Source organism: Microcebus murinus, chromosome 7 (genome assembly GCF_040939455.1).
Source record: "Microcebus murinus isolate Inina chromosome 7, M.murinus_Inina_mat1.0, whole genome shotgun sequence".
NCBI lineage: Eukaryota > Metazoa > Chordata > Mammalia > Primates > Cheirogaleidae > Microcebus > Microcebus murinus.
The window spans coordinates 5,820,716-5,842,751 of record NC_134110.1 but is presented as its reverse complement, the minus strand read 5'-3'; the positions used below and the strand labels follow the sequence as shown (position 1 = coordinate 5,842,751).

The 22,036-nt window shown below is 43.5% G+C and overlaps 1 protein-coding gene across 2 annotated transcripts in view; it reads left to right on the top strand.

Annotated features, from left to right (window-relative positions):
- ABHD2 (abhydrolase domain containing 2, acylglycerol lipase) overlaps nucleotides 1–22,036 on the top strand; it is a 102,294-nt gene that overhangs the window by 49,603 nt on the left and 30,655 nt on the right. For both annotated transcript variants that reach the window (XM_012788879.3, XM_012788876.3), the window contains 2 exons: nucleotides 8,880–9,055; nucleotides 12,759–12,926. In XM_012788879.3, coding sequence (XP_012644333.1) covers nucleotides 8,941–9,055; nucleotides 12,759–12,926 — 283 coding nt within the window. In that variant the 5' untranslated portion in view covers nucleotides 8,880–8,940. The remainder of the gene's footprint in view (nucleotides 1–8,879; nucleotides 9,056–12,758; nucleotides 12,927–22,036) is intronic.

Genomic DNA, 22,036 nt, shown 5'->3' with positions numbered 1-22,036 from the left:
AGCGTCTGGCTTGGAAGCCCTTGTTCACTGGGTCCCCGTGAGCAGATCTGTCTCAGGAATAACTACCAGGCTCCCTGTGTCGCTGAAAAGCCCCTGGTTGGAGATAGCCTTACAAATGGCCAATACCAGAATATGTGTATGCTAATTTGATATATTTTTAATGCTAGCGGCTGGCTGTGGACTGCTTCAGATACGTTAAGCCCTATTTCCATTGGTTCTAGATAACTAAAATCTTTTTTTGAGACAGAGTCTCACTCTGTTGCCCCAGCTAGAATGCCGTGGCATCAGCCTCATAGCAACCTCGAACTCCTGGGCTCAAGCAATCCTGCTGCCTCAGCCTCCCGAGTAGCTGCGACTACAGGCATGCGCCACCATGCCCAGCTAATTTTATATATATATATATATATATATATATATATATATATATATATAAATTGGCCAATTAATTTCTTTCTATTTTTAGTAGAGACGGGGCCTCGCTCTTGCTCAGGCTGGTTTCGAACTCCTGACCTTGAGCAATCCACCCACCTCGGCCTCCCAGAGTGCTAGGATTACAGGCATGAGCCACCGGGCCCGGCTGATAACTAAAATCTTTAAAGAATGACTAACAGGGTCATAGGAGTCTCTAGAGTGAAAGCATCTATTTGTCCTCATCATGGCTAATTTATCATCCAAATAGGCACTGGACACAGTGGTCAAGGCCTCAGTGGATGTCTTAACTCTGCCATTGACTAGCAGTGTGCCCATGGCCAAGCCATTGACTCTGGCCTCAGGGTCCCCAGGGTTACGTGGGGTTAAAAGCATCTGCCCATTTCATAGAACTGTCATTAAAGGCAAATGAGATCATGTAAAGAAGAGCTTTGAAACAAACTCTGAAGTTCTCTATAGATAGATAAAATGGCAGTTGTATTTATTATGCACTGTGTTCAAAGGAAAAGGTAAATACATTCTTGGTAGTGGAGCCAGTGCCTCAAACTCCCCTGGCTTCCTTTGTCAAAGGGCTTAGGGGACATCCTCAGTGTGTTTTAAGTCACTAAGGGAGAGGCCCCAAGTTTCACTCCAGGTGATGTAATTTCCTTGCTATAGTAAGATTCTAGTGGCATTTACGCGTCTCTCATTCTCACAGATAATTAGAGCATGGCAACTGTTTCCTCCCATTCCTTTTTTCTCTGTGAAATAATGAGCCTTATTCTTTCCTCATTGTGGAGGAGAAGCAAAACCACTCCGTGGACCTCACGGAGCCCCTCGGCAAGTGGCCCACCCAGCCTCCCTGCTCCAGGCCCCTAAGTGGATGCTACGTTTGGGATCCATTAAAAAATCACTTTCCATTAAAAAATTATTGTAGCCATCCTAGTGGGTGTGAAGTGGCACCCCCCCCAGTTCCTTACTTTTCAGCTCCTATCATCACCTTTGTTGGTCCCAAGTCTCTGGCCTTGGGTTGGGCTGAGAAGGAGGAACACGCAGGAATGCAGTGCAAGTGGATTCTGACCCCCTGCACTCCCATCGAGAAAAGGCTCAGGAGAGGTGGAGCCCAAGGATGTTTTGAATATAAATATTTTCATCAGAGTTCTGCTAACATTAAAGACTTTTCTTTGGCCAGGCACGGTGGCTCACACCTGTAACCCTCGCACTGTGGGAGCCCCAGGCGGGCGGATTGCTCGAGGTCAGGAGTTCAAAACTAGCCTGAGCAAGAGCGGGACCCTGTCTCTACTATAAATAGAAAGAAATTAATTGGCCAACTAATATATATAGAAAAAATTAGCCGTGCATGGTGGTGCATGCCTGGAGTCCCAGCTACTTAGGAGGCTGAGGCAGCAGGATTGCTTGAGCCCAGGAGTTTGAGGTTGCTGTGAGCTAGGCTGACGCCACGGCACTCACTCTAGCCTGGGCAACAAAGTGAGACTCTGTCTCAAAAAAAAAAAAAAGAGTTTTCTTTGAGAAAATATTTTCTGGAACAAATTCTACTGAGCCAATTTGATTTCCATAATGAATATTTTTATACAATACAGTTAAATTTTACTTCATTGGTGTTGTTTTCTATTTAAATTCAACTACAAAGCTTGGAGTCAGTGATCACTTTTTTGTCCATGCCATATATTATGACAATAGCTTCTGCTACAGTAAGTTTTCCTGTGGTCATTAGTTCCACCAAGTCCAATTCTCTAGGTTAAATTTTGCAGGTCTAAATGTTTTTATGAAAACTAGATCCTTTTAGTTTTTAGACAATACTAAATTATACCGCATGCAGTTTCAGCTGTCGTAAATTTTATTGTTGAGTTGGTTCTTTCCACTAGTAATAGCCATTGTGAGATGAATAGAAGACTGATAATATTTATTTATCAACTAATTCATTTTTTAAAATTGTGATTAATATTAGAGATAGAGATGAAAATAGAGATAGAGTGGGAGAAAATGGCCTTGAGTCAAAATGGTAGGTATACTCAAATCATTGGTCCCAAAGGAAATGCTATTCAAAACCACAATGAGATGCTACTTCACACCCACTAGGATGGCTACAATAATTTTATAAGTGTTGATGAGGATATGGAGAAATTGGACCTTGTACATTGCTGTTGGGAATGTAAAATTGTGTAGCTACATGGAATACAGTTTGGTTCCTCAAAAAGTTAAACATAGAATTACCATATGACCCAGAAATTCCACTTCTAAGTACATACCCTAACGAACTGAAAATGGGTATTCAAATAAAGTTTGTACACAAATAGCAGTGATATTCACAATAGCCAAAAGGTTGAAACCACCCAATGTCTATCAGCTGATGCATGGATCAACAAAATATGGTATATCCATGCAATGAAACATTATTCAGCCATGAAAAGGAATGGATTTCCACTAGCATGTTACAGCAGGGATAAACCTCAAACACTATGCTAATTGAAAAACCACAAGACAAAAGGTCACATATTGTATAATTCTGTTGGTATGAAATATACAGAATATGCAATCCATAGGGACAGAAGGCAGATTAGTGGTTGCCGAGGGGGGTGGGGGATGAGGAGTGACTGCTTAGTGCATACGGGCTTTCCTTTTGGAGTGATGAAATATTCTGGAACTAGGTAGAGGTGATGGTTGCCCAGTATTGTGAATGTACTAAATGCCACTGAATTGCGTACTTTAAAATGGTCAATTCCATGTTTTGTGCATTTTACTTCAGAAAAGTGGTAGGGACAAAGTAGTGGGTTCAAAATGTGCTACTTTACTCTAAGACCAGTAAAGATCATAAACCAGGAGTCTTAACACTCTACTTTCTTAGGTGTCTCCCTTGAAAAAAACAACACACTGTTTTGTATGCTCAGATTTGTTTTTAGGAAAATGGGTGCATAAAACAAAAAACAAACAAACAAAAAAACCCCACTTGAGCAAGTAGGTTTCCAGTTTCTGGTCTATGTTGTTATGGGTAAAGCAGATGCTTCAGTGCTTATGGGGCAAGCGAATCCATTGCTAGGGTATGTTGTAGCATCCATGCTTCCTTTCTAAGGGCATATAGATTTTCTCTTGGGAAAGTTCCCAACCCCACACGCACGTAATAAATCAAGGCGTCTTGCTCACCTACTCTGAAATTAAAGGCATCCTTTCTTCCAGACACCTCACTCCCGGGACATTGACTCTGGGGAGCAGTGGGGGTGTGTTGTTAACTTTGTAAAGAGCACATATCTACAGCAGCCCCCTGGTTTCTTTCTTTCCTGGATCCTGCCCTCCTTTCAAGCCTGGGTCTCCAGTCTTTTATCCATTTGCTGAGCACCCCAAGCATCCCCCTATATATTCCCTTCTTTACTTAAGTTAGTCAGAGTTGGGTTTTGTTGCTTTAACCTACGCATCCTATCTGATAGAAACTTAAATGCCAAGGAGCAGCTGGCTGCTGATGGGCATTTTGTTCACTGGGCAGGACTTGCTGGGATTGGCTGAGATATGGGGACTCAATCTGAGACAACACATCCTAAACACGTACTGTGTGCCAAGTCTTCTGCTAATTTGGTAGAGAGGTACTGGAGAGAATCAAAGAGAATAGCAGCTAAGTATGAGTTTGATAGCTAGCTATAAAGTGGTTTGATTTACAACCTAGGGACGCAGGTACCATAAGGAAGAGTAAGCCACCCACTGATTTAGGGCAAAGATGAGCATTAGTCAACTTTACTTTTCCAACTCTCTTTTGGAAAGACCAGCAACTGGCTGCCCTTGCTGGCGTGAGCTCCATCTGCCCGGCGGCTGTGTTTGTGTGTGGCGGGGGAGATGTGGGTGGGAGGGAGGTCCAGATTTTTCCCATGGGCAGTTCTGTTAGTAAAGCTAGATGTTGATTATAAATAGGCTCAGAAAATAAGGACGGGCTGGCTTCTGTGTTTTGTTGTGGTCTAACTTGTTTCTTAGTAACAAGCATTTATTAGCCACTGGGCATTGCACAACATTGGGCAAAATACCATATGGATTAGTATAGAAGTAGAAGATATTGTTCCTGCTTCCAGGGAGTTAGGAAAGAAACATTCCCAGATGCTTCAACTCAAGAATAGCTTTTAAAAATACATATAGAAAGACATGGAAATTAGTGTAGTAAAAACTTGAGTATTCTGTAAAACATAAAGCAATAAAATTTTACTATAGGACACAATGGAGAGACACACCATGTTTTTGGATAGAACAAATCAATAATGTAAAGATATCAATTATCCCCAAGGTAATGTATATTTGTTGTGTTGCCAATCAAAAATCCCAAAATTTTCATGGAACTAAGTTTGTAATTCATCTGGAAAATAAAATGCCAAAAATCTGCAAGAAATTTTTGAAAAATAGTAAAGGCAGCCCGCATTATCAACTCTCAGCATATCCCAGAAAGGTATATTAATTAAAGCAGTGTCATATGAATAGACAAATTGATCAGTGAACCAAAACAGAGAATATAGAACAAATGTAAATATTTAATTGAGAACTTAGTGTATATATAAGATGACTCTTGAAATCATTAGGGAAAGGATTGACTATTTATGGTGTAAGGACAATGAGCTAATCTGTTAGGGGAAAAAATGAATTAAATCTTTCTTTCATATCATTTACAAAAGTAAGTGGGTTTAAGGTTAATACATTTTTTAAAATATAGGAGTAATAGAAGGAAACATTGGAAAATATATAATTGGATGTTAGAATAGTTGTTTTTGAAACAAAACATAAAATGCCAAGATTTTAATTAAAAAAAACATTTAACCACAAAATATAAAAATTCTATATGCCATTTTAGCACTGTCTTTTCAGTGTTTATATGTTTATATAAATTTCAAAATATTCCATTGTTCTGGTCCGTGTTGCCTCCCTAGTCTAGACCACATAACTGGATACCTATTCTGTTTTTGTTTTTGTTTTTTTCTTGTGGTCTGTGGATAAGTTATGCAAACAAACCCACAGTAAAACCCCACCAGAGTAAATGAAGTCCAAAACTTAAATTTGGTAAACTCTGGTGTTATATTATTGTGATGTTAATTAAAAACAGTAGATGGTATTGTCGTAAAATTAAAGCCTGTGAGACTTCCATTGTCTGCAAAGTTGACCTTACCTTGAACTGCGAAAGTCCCAGGTGATTCTGAGGCAGTTGCCTCCTAACATACACACACACCCACACCCACACACCGCCACCTTGAGAATCCTGTCCCAGCCTGCTCTGAGAGTGGCCTTAGGTGGGCTGGAAAGGGGACATTAGCCAAACACCAATCATTTTATAGCTTAAGTCACATTATTAGGGTACATGTTATTTTTAAATGCATTTTTGTATATTTTTAAAACATATATTTGTCTTTTTAGATTTACTATGTGGGTCTGTATGACGTTCATTTTCGCAAGTCTCCCCTACGTGTTTCATGTGTGGCAGGTGCCCTGGGCATAGACCCAAAGGTGAATGAGCAGCTGGGGGGGGGGTGTGCTTGAAAAGAGCTTCTAAATTAATCAAGCCACCCGGGTGCTAGACAGAGCTATGCCCCTGTGAAGGGCACCGTCCCCAGCAGCCTGACTGGAAGTCCTGAGAGATGAGCAGTAGCTGGCCAGAAGAAACTGGGCATGGAAAGAGGAACATTCCAGGCAGAGGCAACAGCTTGAGCAAGGCACCACAAAGAATAACAGTTCGGCACAATGTGTACCTGTTTTGGGGGGTGGGGTGGGGGCTGGAGGTTTAGGTTTGTTAGGGCTTAGGCATAAAGGTAAGCGAGCACCACAGTGGGGCCAGCCTCCTCGGCCGAGCTAGGACCTGTGCAGTGGAGAGCCATGACCAGGTCTGCGTGTTGAGGTTACCCCTCCATTGGCAGGTGGACGACGGAATAGGCTCACTGACTACAGGCTGGCGGGCCGCTTGCTGGGCTGTAGCCAGGATTCAGAGGGGGCGCATGTTGAACCAGGAGCATGGCATCAAGGTGATCACGTGTCATCATTATGTGAGAAATGTGTGAATAGCCAAAAGGAAATTTTATTTTATTCTTTTGTCCTATTTTCTAAGATTATATTGTATTGTAAACAAGATCAGAAGATGGGCATATAAAATTTAGCCATTCTTCTAACACTTTTAACCTCAGCATTTTTTTTTTTTTTTTTTTTTTGAGACAGTCTTACTTTGTTGCCCAGACTAGAGTGAGTGCCGTGGTGTCAGCCTGGCTCACAGCAACCTCAGACTCCTGGGCTCAAGCGATCCTGCTGCCTCAGCCTCCTGAGTGGCTGGGACTACAGGCATGCGCCACCATGCCCGGCTAATTATATATATATATATATATATTTGGCCAATTAATTTGTTTCTATTTTTAGTAGAGACGAGATCTTGCTCTTGCTCAGGCTGGTTTCAAACTCCTGACCTTGAGCGATCCACCCGCCTCAGCCTCCCAGAGTGCTAGGATTACAGGCGCGAGCCACCTCAGCTGGCCAACCTCAGCATATTTTTATTTTTAATTTATTTGTGTCTGTGTGTGTGTTTAGAGATAGGGTGTCACTCTATGCCCAGGCTAGAGTGAAGTGGCACGATCACAGCTCACTGCAGCCTCGAACTCCCGGGCTCAAGGGATCCTCCTGCCTCAGTAGCTGGGATTACAGGTGTGAGCCACCGCACCTGGCTCTAATTTATATTATAAACAAAAATTTTCTTCCAACTTCCCTTCCAGGAGTCCTCAGGAGTTCGGTTTCTTAGATCACTCCTCTCCTTCTACACAATATGCACTTTCTAACTTGGTAGTCTGAAGCCCTTTATAAATTCTAAATCTACCTCTTGTATAGTATTCAGTTGTCCAATTTATGTTATATTTATAAGCTTGCTTTTTGTTACTGTCATAATCCACTCAGCTCTCATAAATGCCATCGTCTGCTTTCCAAACGCCGTGGCTTCAACACCGGTATTTGCACCTATGGTGTGACACTGACAAGTGCCTTCCTGTCCTTAAGGAATTAAAATTATCTTCCCTCTTCTCCCCGCCCCGAAAGAGGAAGCTTGTCTGGGAACTGGCTTGCTTATGGCGATAGTTTCATGTCTCTTAATTTCATGTAGATTTAATTAATTATACACACAAAAAAAGAGTAAATGGAAGAAGGGCTCCTGGGATCATCTGGTTCCAAGAGAAATAATAGGTATCAATAGGCAAATAGGTTAAAGTATATTATTAATAAAACACCCAGCCAATGATGGATGCCTCCAAGGGGAAAAAAAGAAACAAAACAAAAACACTCACCACTGTAATAAAACACAGAGTTAAAGGATTGATGTCATTACTGTTTTATATTATATGACTCTAGTCCATGTAGGGCACAAATCCTGGCCAACCGTCAGGCTTGGGCTAAAAGCCATGGAAGAGAAACTAATGGCAGTTTCAGTAAATGGAATCATCTTGTACTGTGGTTGTAAACCATAATCATTTCTTAATTGTAACCTGGAACACCTTCTTTTCCCAGTAATTAACTAGTTTAGGATTTCTGCATTTCCTACCAAGGGCCAGAATCACTCTGTGTTTTTGTAAAAAACAGTTGTTAGGGAGCCATCATGCCTTGCTTGGGCTAACAAGACTTTATCCTTCACTAATCCAACAAATATTTACACTGCTCTGCCCTTCCAGCACATTCTCTGGGGCTGCAGTCCCCAACCTCTGGGCCGAGGACTAGTACCGGTCTGTGGCCTGTTAGGAACCAGGCTGCACAGCAGGAGGTGAGTGGCGGGCGAGCTAGCGAAGTTTCATCTGTATTTACAGCCGCTCCCTATAACTCACCATTCCCACCACCCACCCTGTCCTTGGAAAAGTTGTCTTCTATGAAACTGGTCCCTGGTGCCAAAAAGGCTGGGGAGTGCTGCTTCGGGGCATATGGTTGTGCCCCCATCCCCCAAGGCACTTACGGGCTCTTAGGAGAGTTTGCAGCCCTTCCTGGTGTAACTGAGAGCACATGCGGCTAATGGAGTGACCATTGCAGTCGTGCCCTGTCTCGTTGGGGGTAGAGAAGGAAGTGAGCATTTAGTGAGCGTGGGTGTCGTGCCAGCTATTGAATATACATCATCTCATTTGGTGATGAGGCTAACCCTGTCAAGTTGAGTGCGTTCAAAATGTCACTTGCTTTCTTTTTATTCTGTATTATGGAAATAACCCATGTTGAATTAACACCCTAAATTGAAATATTCTCTATTTAAGCATGTCCTGGTTGATTTCTAAAGCTCATCTGATGCAGGATATATTAATAAATTGGGAAAAGGGGTAAATCATGGCATGGATGTAAGGTAATAAAAAAACTTCATGTTTATGCTTCATGTATAGTATTTGTCAGGAAGAAACTTAAATAGGTTGAAAGACTGCTGAAAGGTTTTTCAGAGCATTTTGCAAGGAACATGTGGGAAATTGACCTCTCCTCTCCTTCTTTCTCAGATACCTTCCACCGTTGATCTGGGGGAAAAGTGGACACATCCAGACAGCCTTGTATGGGAAGATGGGAAGGGTGAGGTCGCCACACCCTTACGGGCACCGGAAGTTCATCACCATGTCTGACGGGGCCACATCAACATTTGACCTCTTCGAGCCCTTGGCTGAGCACTGTGTTGGAGGTGAGTGGTTTAGGTCGCGTGACTGGGCCATCACTCTGAGAAGGAGCACTGGTCAGTGGTGAGCACGGTGTAAACGCTCGTGCCACTAACTCTGTCCCCTCTCATCGGGGCTGTTGGGAAGTCTGCTAAGATTCCTCCTTTAGGAGCAACCTGCAGGTGTAAGCTCCAACACTTGCTTGCCATTCCTTGTAAAGCTCTTCAGAAAACCTGCAGAGCACAGTTTTGTAATCCTCTAGTAAAATACAGAAGCTTAGCGCAAGGGGATGAGGAAGCGCTTGGAGCCCAGGCCCCCAAGGACCAGGCCTCTGGGTTGACGACAGCAACAGAGGCTCAACTGTGCCCAAGTGCTTCTATATACTGCTACCGCATTTAGATCTCATACCCACCCACTGAGGTCAGTGCTTCCCTTATCTCCACCCTACTGATGGGGAAACTGAGGCTTGGAGATGCCATGTAGGCTGGCGGTGGTGGTTGGATAGCAGCAGGTATCAAAGGCTCTCAAGTTCCCTTTGCTTAGGCTTCCCTGTGCAAAAAGACACATTAAGGTCATATTAATCATGCAAGAGTCTAGGACACTTATTTCTGAGAAACAACGCCAATTTCTGTTGCTGCTGGAATGTGGCATCCTTCAGTCCAGCCTACAGTAAACGCTCATGAAACGCTTCATAAGGAGGACTTTTGAGGGAGTGCAGTTAGATGCCGACATCCTTTTGAATGGCATTCCTACCGCAAGAGAGCATGTTCCATGGTATTCAAAACCACCAGTTTTATAGGAGCTCAATAATTATTTATGGGTAAATTCCAGTAAATGTATTATAACCCTCAGTTATTTAAAGTGACTAGAACTGTCGAGTAGCTGGTGACAAAGATTTAATTTATATTCCCTCTGCCTGAAATGCGTGTCCCCAGGCCTTCACAGGCCCCTTCCTTGTCATCCAGGTCTCAGCTCAGATGTCACCTCCTGAGAGGGACCATCCCTGACTCCCCTAACTAGTGCTTCCTTCCTGCTTTAGTTCTTCACGGCGCCAACTACTCTCTAGCCTCACCTGTGTGGCCGTCTGTTATTTATCCCCTAGAATGTGAGAATGCCCGGAGCCCAGCCGCGGGCTCCCAGTAAGCAGTTGTAGAAGGGATGAATAAATGCGTAGGTTAGGAGTGTTTACATTGTGTTTATACATCTATAGCTGGTCTGTCAAATATTTACTTCTCTGCCATACCCAGCTAAATATTTTCTTTCTCTTACTTATAATGCTTCTACTTTTTTTTACCACTAAAGCACAAAATTTCATTTGGCCATCTGCTTTTCCTACCAGTACTGGGAGGGGATGTTGAAAGGGCAGAACTCTTGATTCTTGTTGTACTTGTTCATGTCTTCCCATCACCTCTGTCCCCGGAAGGGTTCATGAAGGTGGTTCTGGGGAAGGCAATTTGTACCTAAGAAGTACTCTACAAAAAGCGGCCCTTTTTTCCATTTTATGAAATTTTTTTCTGACTTAAAAGGAATAAGTCTTCCTTGTAGAAAATTTATATAATACAGAAACAATTAAAAAAGAAAATAAGGTTTTCAAAGCGTGGTGGCTCACACTTGTAATTCCAGCATTTTGTGAGGCCAAAGCAAGAAGATTGCTTGAGGCCAGGAGTTCAAGATCAGCTTGGGCAACATAGCAAGACCCTGTCTCTACAAAAAATTAGCTGGATGTGGTGGCGTGCGCCTATAGTCTCAGTTACTCAGGAGGCTGAGGAAGGAGGATTGCTTGAGGCTAGGAGTTGGAGGCTATAGTGAGCTATGATGATGCCACTGCACTCCAGCCTAGGGCAACAGAGCAGGACCCTGTCTCAAAAAAAATAAAGAAGAAAAGAGGAATCACTTATAATCTCACCACCCAGTATACCATTGTTTTGTGTTGCCCAGGCTGATCTCGGAACTCATGGCCTCAAGTGATCCTTCTGCCTGGGCCTCCTAAAGTACTAGGATTACAGCGTGAACCACCACGCCTTGGCCCCTTATTTTCTTTTTTAATTGTTTCTATATTATCTAAATTTTCTAAAATCTTTAAAAACACAATTTTAATGATTGTTTTGCATTCTACAATGTGGTCACACCATAGTTTAACCATTCTTCTGTTGAGCATTTAGCTTGTTTGTCATTTTGTCACTATGAATAATTCTATGATGAGCATCCTTAATCATAAAAGTTTAGATGAGAGTCCAAGAATTGGAATTACCAGATCAAAGTTCACAAAATTTTAAGGTTCTTTATATGTACTATAAAATTACTTACTAATTCAAATTTCCTTACCAGCATTAAGAATTTTTAAATGATTTTAATCTTAAAGGAAAATTATGATCAGATTTAATAACTTAATCACTTTTCTACACTTGATCTTAGCCAAAAGGCCAAGAAGTGATACTACCACTTTTCTTTCAAAGAAAAATATGTATTCAGATTTTCAAGTAGGTAATTGATGCTCATGGTAGAAAATTCAAAGGTACTAAAGATAGACAGTGGAAGTAGAAGTCTCACTCCTACCTCTACTCCCCACCCAGACCTTCCCCAGTGGCACCCACTGTGAGGTTTCTTGTGTATGGCTCCAAAGTTAGTATAATCATTTATAAATATAGATAGATATCTTTTTTTCCTCCACGCAAATGGTGGCATTATTATAACCCTTTCCTGCACCTAGCTTTTTTCACTTACTATGTAGGAAATCTTGCCGTGTCAGTATATATAAGGATGTCTCATTATTTTTAAAGGCTTAATAACATTTCATCACTTGGATGTGCAATAATTTATTCAATCAGATCCCTATTTATGGACATTTAGGTGTGTCCAGTCAAATGTAAAGCTGTGTGTGTATATGCAATATATATTGTTTTGCGTGTATACAATTATATCTGTAGGATAAATACCTGAAAGTAAAATTGCTGGGTCAAAGAGGTCTGTGCAAGCACTACCTTTAATTTTTTCATTCATTTGTTCATTCACACAGAATTAAGAGAAACATGCAGGAACTTCTATAGCAATTCGACAGAGTAATTTTATATCTGTTGAATCTAATAATAAAAAATTGAGATTTTGGCCGGGCGCTGTGGCTCACGCCTGTAATCCTAGCTCTTGGGAGGCCGAGGCGGGCGGATTGCTCAAGGTCAGGAGTTCAAAACCAGCCTGAGCAAGAGCGAGACCCCGTCTCTACTATAAACAGAAAGAAATTAATTGGCCAACTGATATATATATATAAAAAAAAATTAGCCGGGCATGGTGGCACATGCCTGTAGTCCCAGCTACTCGGGAGGCTGAGGCAGAAGGATCGCTTGAGCCCAGGAGTTTGAGGTTGCTGTGAGCTAGGCTGACGCCACGGCACTCACTCTAGCCTGGACAACAAAAGTGAGACTCTGTCTCAAAAAAAAAAAAAAAAAATTGAGATTTATATATTTTTGCATTTCATTTTTCTAGTATTTAATTTTTATTGTATTTTCCAAAAGGGTCTGTCCATCACTTATTGGAAAGTTTAAAAACTAACCCCTCACCATAGTTTGAGAAGCACTGATACAGACAACTACAGCTAGAAGGGAAAAGAGAATTGAGTGAAAAGATGTATGTTAAATTCCCTCCTCCTGTCTTCTAAGCCAGTGAAGTATAATTATGTCTATTTGTCATGTCACACTTTTTGGATACATGAGGATCTTTCTGTCCACCCTGTAGATGACATCACCATGGTTATCTGCCCTGGAATCGCCAATCACAGCGAGAAGCAGTACATCCGCACCTTTGTTGACTACGCCCAGAAAAATGGCTATCGGTGCGCCGTGCTGAACCACCTGGGCGCCCTGCCTAACATCGAGCTCACCTCACCACGCATGTTCACCTACGGTAAGCATGGGGCATGGCTAAGTGGAGGCCCCCCTTTTTCTGTCCTCACCACAAGTGTGCTGCTACTTCTGCTTCTCCCTAATGTTAAGTTTAAAATCTATGCCCATCCACAAGAGATGGTGGGGCACGCAGTCGTACCAGCAGCCAGCCTGTGCCGGGCGCTTGCGATGCCCTCCTCGCCCCAGCCACCTCACCTCACGCAGGCACAACTGAAGTTCACAGGGGAAGGTCTGGCCCACGGTCCCCTGGCTGGTGTCAGCAGGGCTGGGAGCGAAATAGATCGGGTGGCGGAGTATGTGCCCTTCACCACTGTGCCGTCTCATTCCTTGGGACTCTCGTGACTGGCAGGCTAGGGTGCAACGAGGCACGTGAATGTCAGCTGGAGGGAGCCGGGCACGCTAGCATCGCGCTGGATTTCAGGTTCCTGGAGGGCAGGAATTGGATCTCATATGAGACAAATAAATGCTTCTTGACTTTAATTAAAATCCTGTGTTAGCTAAGGCTCTGGCTTCTGGACTGCTCATGCTTGATTCCTGTTTAGCTCTCTTCAGATGATATATGCACACACAAATAATAAACACATAAAATATGCATCTGTATATGCACAAGTAAATCTGGGATGTTTATGACCAAATAAATTATAATACGTTTTAATGGGAAATAACCAAAAGAACCAAAAATTGTGTCTATAATCTCACCATAATTACAATTTTCTATTTCTTCATCCTCCCTTTCTTTATCTGTATGTACATAGTCTTTTAGTTGTAGTCACAGTGTGTATATCTATGGTGACTTATTTAAATAACTTTATATTCACTGACATAAAGATGCATAGTCATGGCCGGGCGCTGTGGCTCACGCCTGTAATCCTAGCTCTTGGGAGGCCGAGGCGGGCGGATTGCTCAAGGTCAGGAGTTCAAAACCAGCCTGAGCAAGAGCGAGACCCCGTCTCTACTATAAATAGAAAGAAATTAATTGGCCAACTGATATATATATATAAAAAAAAAAAAATTAGCCGGGCATGGTGGCGCATGCCTGTAGTCCCAGCTACCCGGGAGGCTGAGGCAGAAGGATCACTGGAGCCCAGGAGTTTGAGGTTGCTGTGAGCTAGGCTGACGCCACGGCACTCACTCTAGCCTGGGCAACAAAGTGAGACTCTGTCTCAAAAAAAAAAAAAAAAAAAAAAAAAAAAGATGCATAGTCATTATATATAATCTTTTTAAGAGCCACATTGCTATTACTATATTATAGTTTAACCATTTCTCTTTGTAGGGCACTTAGATTATTTAAAGTTTTTTCAGCATTTTAAATAATGCTATAAATACTGTGTCTTGTACACAGAATTTTTTCTCTTTAGTGACTTCTTTGGGGTAAATCCCCAGTAGAATCATGGAGTTGACATTTTTTATGCATATTTGTACATCTTGTCAGACTGTCCTCAGCAAAGTCATCACGGTTTATGCTGCTGCTGGTAACACGTAAGGGCACTGTCTCCTGTAAGGACAGCTGAGGGAAGGTCACAGGCAGGGGAGGGTGAACAGGTGTGCCTGCTTTGTGGCAGGCAGAACGCTGGGTGCTCCGTGTCCTCCTCTGTGCTCCCTCCCACACGAGAAGACGCCCATTTGACAGACTCTGTTCTACAGTTCGAGCAGTGGCTTGAGATATAGGTGAATATCCACATTTACAGAGAACACAGGTACATGGGGAATAGTATGTGGAAGATGGAATTGGATCCAAAAGGCAGAAACAGGCCAACTCCAACACGCATGAAAAGAATGGGGAATGATTATAAGGTCCTACACTTGGGCATAAACGTCATCTATACGTGTAGAGGACGGGGAGTCATGGGTTGGCTGCAGGGCCAGGACGGAGACTTGGGAGCACTAACAGCACCGTGTGCCAACAATAAGATGAGAAATGCCAGTGAGGGCACTTAAAGTGTGCCATAGTGCTGATGTCTCACAGCCATAATCCCATTAATCTCCACAGCAACCCATGAGACAGTAAAATTCTGATGGGCAAACTGAGGCACAGAGAGGTTAAGTGGTTCGGCCAAGGGTGCAGAGCCAGCAAGTAGAAGAGCTAAGACATGAGCCAGGCTCTGGCTGCCTCCGCCTCTAGAATCGTCTCAGAGCTCGCAGCGTAGCTGGGTCTGCGTGGTCCAGGCCCCTGCCCTCCGAGTGCTGCCCTGAGGGCTGTGGACCGAGGAGACCAGGCTGGAAGTCACGGCCACCCCCAGTCACGGGAGGCTGGCAGTTGACGGAGCAGAGGGGGCCGAGCTCACAGAGGACCCAGGGCAGGAGGCAGCTCTGGGTCACATACCCCCTCGCTGCCACTGACTGGCTGTGTGGCCTTGAGCAGTTTGCTTAAACTCAGTTCCAGATTCTTCACCTGCAACAGTGGGGGCGACAGTTAAGGGTACTAAGGACTTGGCAGGCAGTTGATTACCATATAGCCAACATTTATTACACGTTAGGTTTATTTTTTTTTTCAAATACTGGAAGGTCTGTTAATGCTGGCGAGGGATCAGCCGTGCTCTGTGTGGCCCAGATAGATAAGACGCGTCCTGCGGGGAGACGGGACTGTCCATAAGGAACTGCAGCACAGGGGATGAGCGTGCCGGCGGGCGGCCTGGCGGGCGTGGGGCAGCAGCGTGGAGACCAGCCTGACCGTAGATGGGGAGTGGAGTATGGAAGGCAGAATCCCCCCGGGAGAAGCATTTGCGCTGGGCCCCCAAGGAGGAGCTCGAGCACAGCCGGAGCTCACGGCAGCGCGGACCCGGCTCTGGGAGGGCGCCGCAAGCAGACAGACAGCGTCCCGCCGCCTGTGAGAGCACCCACGGGGTGAGGCCAGTTTATCTGGGGAGTTTATCAGAATTTTGTTATATATTAGGAATGTTCTAGAAAGACAAGTGACCTAGAAGAAATGGGTGATTTTCCTAACTTTGTGTACTTCAGTGCGAATGTATTTGTCAGCTTTTGTTTCTATACACTGTACCGTTATTAATGTTTAATTATTATTGGTGATGTGCCCTAATATCTGATAGTGCTAACCCCGACGCAGTGCTGCTTCAGAGTGTGCTCTTGTCTCCCTGCCTATTTCTGTTTTTTTTTTCTTCTGTTGAACTTCAGAATTATTTTGTCAAGTTCTACGTTACATTTCTATGTTAGTCAAGATGGACTAGATTCTATGGAAACAGCTCCCGAATCTCAGTGGTTTTGAAACAAAGATTTGTTCCTGCCTCCCGCTCCCCGTGCACAGCGGCTCGCTGGAGTGTGCTGTGTGCGCGTCGTCACTGTCCTTGCTCAGGGACCCAGGCTCCCGGAGCCGCCACCGGCTAGGGCATCACGGGCCTCCCGGAGAGTGGGAAGAGCGCGGCTCTTGAAGCTTCTGCCCGGAAACGAGAGAGGTCACTCCTGGTGGCATTTATTGACCAAAGTACACTACACACTACACAGCCGAGCCTAACTTCAGCGGGACAGCGGAGACACATCCTCCCCAGGGGGGAGAGAAGTTATTGGTGAACTCTCGCACAGTTGATCACAGTTTTTGAATAGGAATTTTAATTTATAAATTAACTTGGAAAAGTTTACAGAGCTTACTTTCCTCCTCCAGGAACATAGCCTTTTCCTTCACGTATTCTTACATCTCTCCATTAGAGAACTTCTCGTTCTCTTTCTGTAGGTCAGCAGTTACCAACATCTGAATTCCCACTGCAGGCCAGGCGTGGGAGGATCACTTGAGGCCAGGAGTTCAATACCAGCCTGAGCAAGAGCAAGACCCCATCTCTAGAAAAGAAAAAAAAAAAAAAAATAGAAAAATGAGCCAGGCGTGGCGGCACACACCAGTAGTCCCAGCTACTCAGGAGGCTGAGGCAGGAGGATCGCTTGAGGCCAGGAGTTGGGGGTTGCAGTGAGCTACAATGATGCCACTGCATTCTAAACTGGGCGACAGAGCGAGATTCTGTCTCAAAAAAAAAAAAAAAAAATGCCAATACCAGGGGCTCAGCTTCTGGGGAGTCTCTAAGGTACAGCCAACATTTTTTTAGAGCCACAGATGTAGGTCTTATCCCTCTGTCTCCTCTTTAGTTTTGTTTTTTGTTATTATCTTTTTACTTTTTATTATCAAAATTTTCAAAATACATAGAAACAGGAAGAATAGTAGAATGAACTCAGAATAAACCAACATACCTGTCACCCAACCTCAGCAATTATTCCACTTGTAGCCAATCTTGTTTCACCTATGAGCCACCCTCTTCTTGAAGCCCTTCTCAAAGATTATTCTGAAGCAAGTCCCAGACAGCCTGTCATTCCATCTGTGGCTATTTCAGTGGGTATTGCTAAGACACAGAGACTCTTTGTAAACTGTTTTTATTTGTTAGGCTGCCAGAACGGAATAACCACGGTCTGGGTGGCTTACACAACAGAAATTTATTTTCTCACAGTTATGAGGCTAGCAGTCCAAGATCAAGGTGCCAGCAAATCTGGTTTCTTCTGAGACCTTTCTTCTTGACTTTGTAGGTTAAACAGCTTCTTGCTGTGGGTTCACACTATAGATATCTCTGTCTGTGTCCATCTGTGTCCGATGTCGCTATGTCTGTGTCCTAATCTTTTTTAAATTCTTTAATTAAATTTTAATCTAAATTTTTATTAATTTTTAATTTAAAATTTAATTTAATCTTTTTTTTTTTTTCTTGCTCTGTCACCCAGGCTGGAGTGCAGTGGTCCAGTGGCTCAAGCAATTCTCCTGCCTCAGCCTCCCAAGTAGCTGGGACTACAGGGGCACATCACTGCACCCAGCTAATATATTCCATTTCTTTAGAGGTGGGGTCTTGCTATATTGCTTGGGTAGTCTTGAACTCCTGGGCTTAAGTGATCCTTCCACCTCAGCCTCCTGAGTTGCTGAGATTACAGGCATGAGTCACCACACCTTGGCTCCTCTTCTTAAAAGGACACCAGTCTTACTGGATTTGGGGCCCACACTAACAATCCCATTTTAACTTAATTACGTCTTTAAATGCCCTGTCTCAAAGTACAATCACATTCTGACATACTAGGGATTAGGACTTAAACATATGAACCTTGGAGTGACACAGTTCAGCCCATAACATAAACTTAAGTACAGTATTATCATCACAACGAAAACACTTAAAACAGTATTCCTCTATAGCAGTTTGGTTTCCCCAACTGTCTTCTTTCTTTTTTACCTTTTTAATTAGCTTGCTCAATTCAGAATCCAAGTCAGGTCTATATATTGCAATTGGCTGGTAAGTTTCTTATGCCTCTTTTAAATCTCCTTCCCTTCACTTTTAATAGGTCCTCAACCAAGTCCTCCTCCTCCATGTGGAGTGGCTGGATGTGACATTGGGGGCCTCTCTGGATCCCCAGGACATGCTATGTGTGGGGATACATGCTATGCACCTGGTCTCCCCCTGAGCACATGTGGGTGCTGGACACTGGCCCTGGCAGTCGCCAAGTTCCAAAGGGACTCCAGGGACCTGCTGATCTCAGGTCCGCCCAAGTTTTATTTTCAAGGTCCTTCTGTGGCCTTCACTTGCCTTCTCCTGTCATTCAGGTCTTAACCAAGATGTCACCTTCTCAGAGAGCCCTTCCTTGACTCCCCTCCCCCATCTGATGTTGCCCCACCCCCCAGTCATTCTCTACCTAATGCCCCTCTTCCCCTTCCTCAAGGCCCTTAAGATGTGAAATGATGGATCTGTTTCCATGATTTGTGAAATTATTTGTTCACATGTTTATTATCTGTCTCTGCACCCTGACAGTGCAGTCCACGAGAGCCGCGGTCTTTGCGGTCCCTGCCGTGCGCCCAGCGCGCAGAAAGCGCTCCCTGCGTTGGTGTTCACGGAGTGCGGGCTGAGTGCGGACGGCGGCCATGCGTGTGAAATGAGTGTGGCTGTAGGCGGTACTGTACAAGCTAGCACGTCTCACACCTGTGTGCCTTCCATACGAGTCTTCCCTTGTGCCAATCATGCTCTTTTGAGCAGGTCCCAGTCATTCTAGTCACTGTGAATACTGTTCTGGCTTTTTGCAACTGTGATCCTGACCAAGAGAAAACTAAAGAGGGAGTTAACATGAAACCCTGTATTCTTCGTTTCCTGTGACACACTCCCCTCAGATCTCTCTTTCTGAGAAAATCATAAAAGATCTTTCCCATTAGCAAACCAACTCTGTTTCAAACCATATAAGCACTAAGCCCTTATTTTTGGACATCTTTGCTGATATGATTAGAAATTGTTGAAAACTGATCTCTGTTGCACAGAATTTCCTAAATGGATAATTGTGCATTCTTGTGATTTAGAATGCTTCTGCTGCCTTTGAAAGATAAATTCGTTAAGGAAAACCCTTTATGACAGCAGTTACCATTTATCTCACACTAATGAGTGCCAGGCATGTGCAGAGTTTTCCATATTACTCACTTGATCCTTACTGCCTTGGAGGTAGGTTTTAATTAGTATTCCCACTTCACAGGCTTAGGGAGGTTAAGTAGCTTGCCTTGGATCATGCGACTAATAAGTGACAGAATCAGCATTCAAATCATGTGATTCTTAACCCAAATTCAGTACTATCTCTGTTGCAGTGTTCATTTCCTATTTAGGATACTGTTCATTAGAGTATGGAGGAGTGGGGGCATATTTCAGCATTTAAAAAGATTTTTCCCCACTTTGGTGGTAGTGGTCATTACCGTTTTTATTGATGGTTAACACTTACACAGCATTTGTTGTTGCCAAGCACTGTTCTGAGTATTAATACTTTATATGATATAGTAAACCAGTCACCACCCTTTTACAGGTGAGGGAACTGAGGCCCAGCAAGGATGAATAACTTGCTCCAGATCACAAAGCTACTGAGTGGGCGATCCTGCTTCAAACCCAGGCAGTTTAGCAGTCTAGGTCAAGAGTCCGTGCTCCTGAAAAACAGGCTATATTGCCCCTCCATGTGCATCCTGCTGATACTGCTAAGGACAGGCTCAGTGTCTCATGCCTCTAATTTCAGCACTTTGGGGAGGTGGAGGCAGGGAGATGATGTGAGGCCAGGAGTTGCAGGCTGCAGTGAGCTATGATGGCACCACTGCATTCCAGCCTGGGCAACAGAGCAAGACCTCATCTCTACAAAAATAAAAACAAAAAATTTAGCTGGGCATGGTGGCACATACCTGTATTCCCAGCTACTTAGGTGGCTGAGGTGGAAGGATCACTCAAGCCAGGACTTACAGGCTACAGTGAGCCATCATTGTGCCACTGCACTTCAGCCTGGGCAACAGAATGAGACTTTGTCTCTAAAAAATAAAATAAAAAAATTTTTTTAAAGGAGTAAGAAAATAGTTCCCAATAAGATACATTTTAGATTTAAGGCAAAAGAACATCTAAGAGCTTCTTAGAGCCACAGAAATGGGCTTGTTTGGTCTGGTCTCTGATCTTTCGTTCATCTGGCATCTTCCAGACATTCATGGGCCCAACCCCTGCAATGAGAATACAGGTGTGAGTCCACGTCCCTGCCTTCAGGAAGGTCCCAGTCTATGAGGAAAAACTCACCATCTAGTTGGGGAAGGGGAGGGGAGCACAGTCATAATCGGTCTAAGCTTATTGGGCTGTGTTTGTCCAAAAAGAGTATTTACCAATGGCAACCTTTTCACGGACAGGGGCCAGATCTTTATTTTTAATTTTTATATTATTTTGTGTTCATCTCCTACATGTAGTATATCATTTAGAGAGTTACGTTCAGGAAAGACCTGCATGGGGAAGAGCCTGTGCTGTAGAGCCCAACAGTTGGGGGTTTGCATACCTACTTGAGAAAGTTGAGAAAGGCTGTTGAGATAATTGGCAATAACATGGAAGTGTGTGGCATAGAGTCCAGCAAATGCCAGTAAATGATAACGATTACCGTCTTCTTAGTCTTTCACTGCAGCTTTGTGTTTTCTGTGAGCCAACTTAGAGGAGAAAAGGCAAACATTTACTTGAACAGTTAAATGACCTTGCTGCTACATCAGCTCCATACAGGTGACCTCATGTGAACTTTTGAGTTTCTGCAAGGACCAGTTTGAGAACCTGTTCTTGTTGAACACACATTTTTTTCTTTTGTGAGGGTGGTCCGAGTTATGGCTCTTATGACAGGGGTGACCAGGCCGCAGTGGCCGTTTTGCAGAATGCGGTGTTGCCTTCCTGCAGTACGATCTTCAGTACTGGCCTCTGGGCCAAATCTGGCCGGGCACACCCTCCAGCTCGAAGCTCGAAGATATTTAATTAAATTAATTTAATTTAATTAGATGATATTAGCTGATTGGAGTAAAAATAAAATATGAAACTAGTAGAATGACTAGTGACACCCACAAGGGTGAAATATACCAAACTGCCTTTTAAATTCTGTATAGAAATAGGGTGCTCTGCTGGCGCAGGCCAGATCCGCAGCCTGTCATTGGATGGGATCAGTGAATAACACTTGGAAATGGAGCAAGATGGAGAGCTTGTGCAGATTTTTTTTTGAAGTGTATTTATTGTAAAAAACCTAATTTTTAAATGGGGCCCTGCAGCAGTAGACATGTGGGCTCACTCTTTATGAGCCTAATCGATTTTCTAACCCAGGCAATGTTGGGAAGGTGAGTGTTTTTGTTAGTGATGCTGTAGGGCACAGTGAATTTAAGGAGCATTTGGCTCTTTCTGTGTGTCTTTGACTAAGTGCCTTATCCCAACAATCCAGAGCAATGCAGTTCATGCTCAGAGCAAAGTAGAGCTAGATCAAATCCATCCGCCAAGGAATGAACAGAAAGTCAGTACTGTCCAGCTTGTGGGTATTCTGGCCTCCATATCCTGTTGATAACTTGAAGTTTTGTGATTAGAAAGTGAAGAGCCAAGCGACAGAGGGTCCTATGAGTTTGATCTTGATCCAAAGAGAGAAAAAAGTTAGGATTTTTTAAAGTATCCTCTGTATCAGGTGAAAGGAATAAAAATTACCTTGCTTTGGCCCCAAAAGGTGATAGAGTCCCTTAGGACCATGAGCCTCCGAAGAACTTAGCATCCATCTCCAACCAAAACACCAACTGGGGCACTTGGCATTGACAATGGTTTCAAAAGATTTAAACTGCTTTTTCCTGTGAGT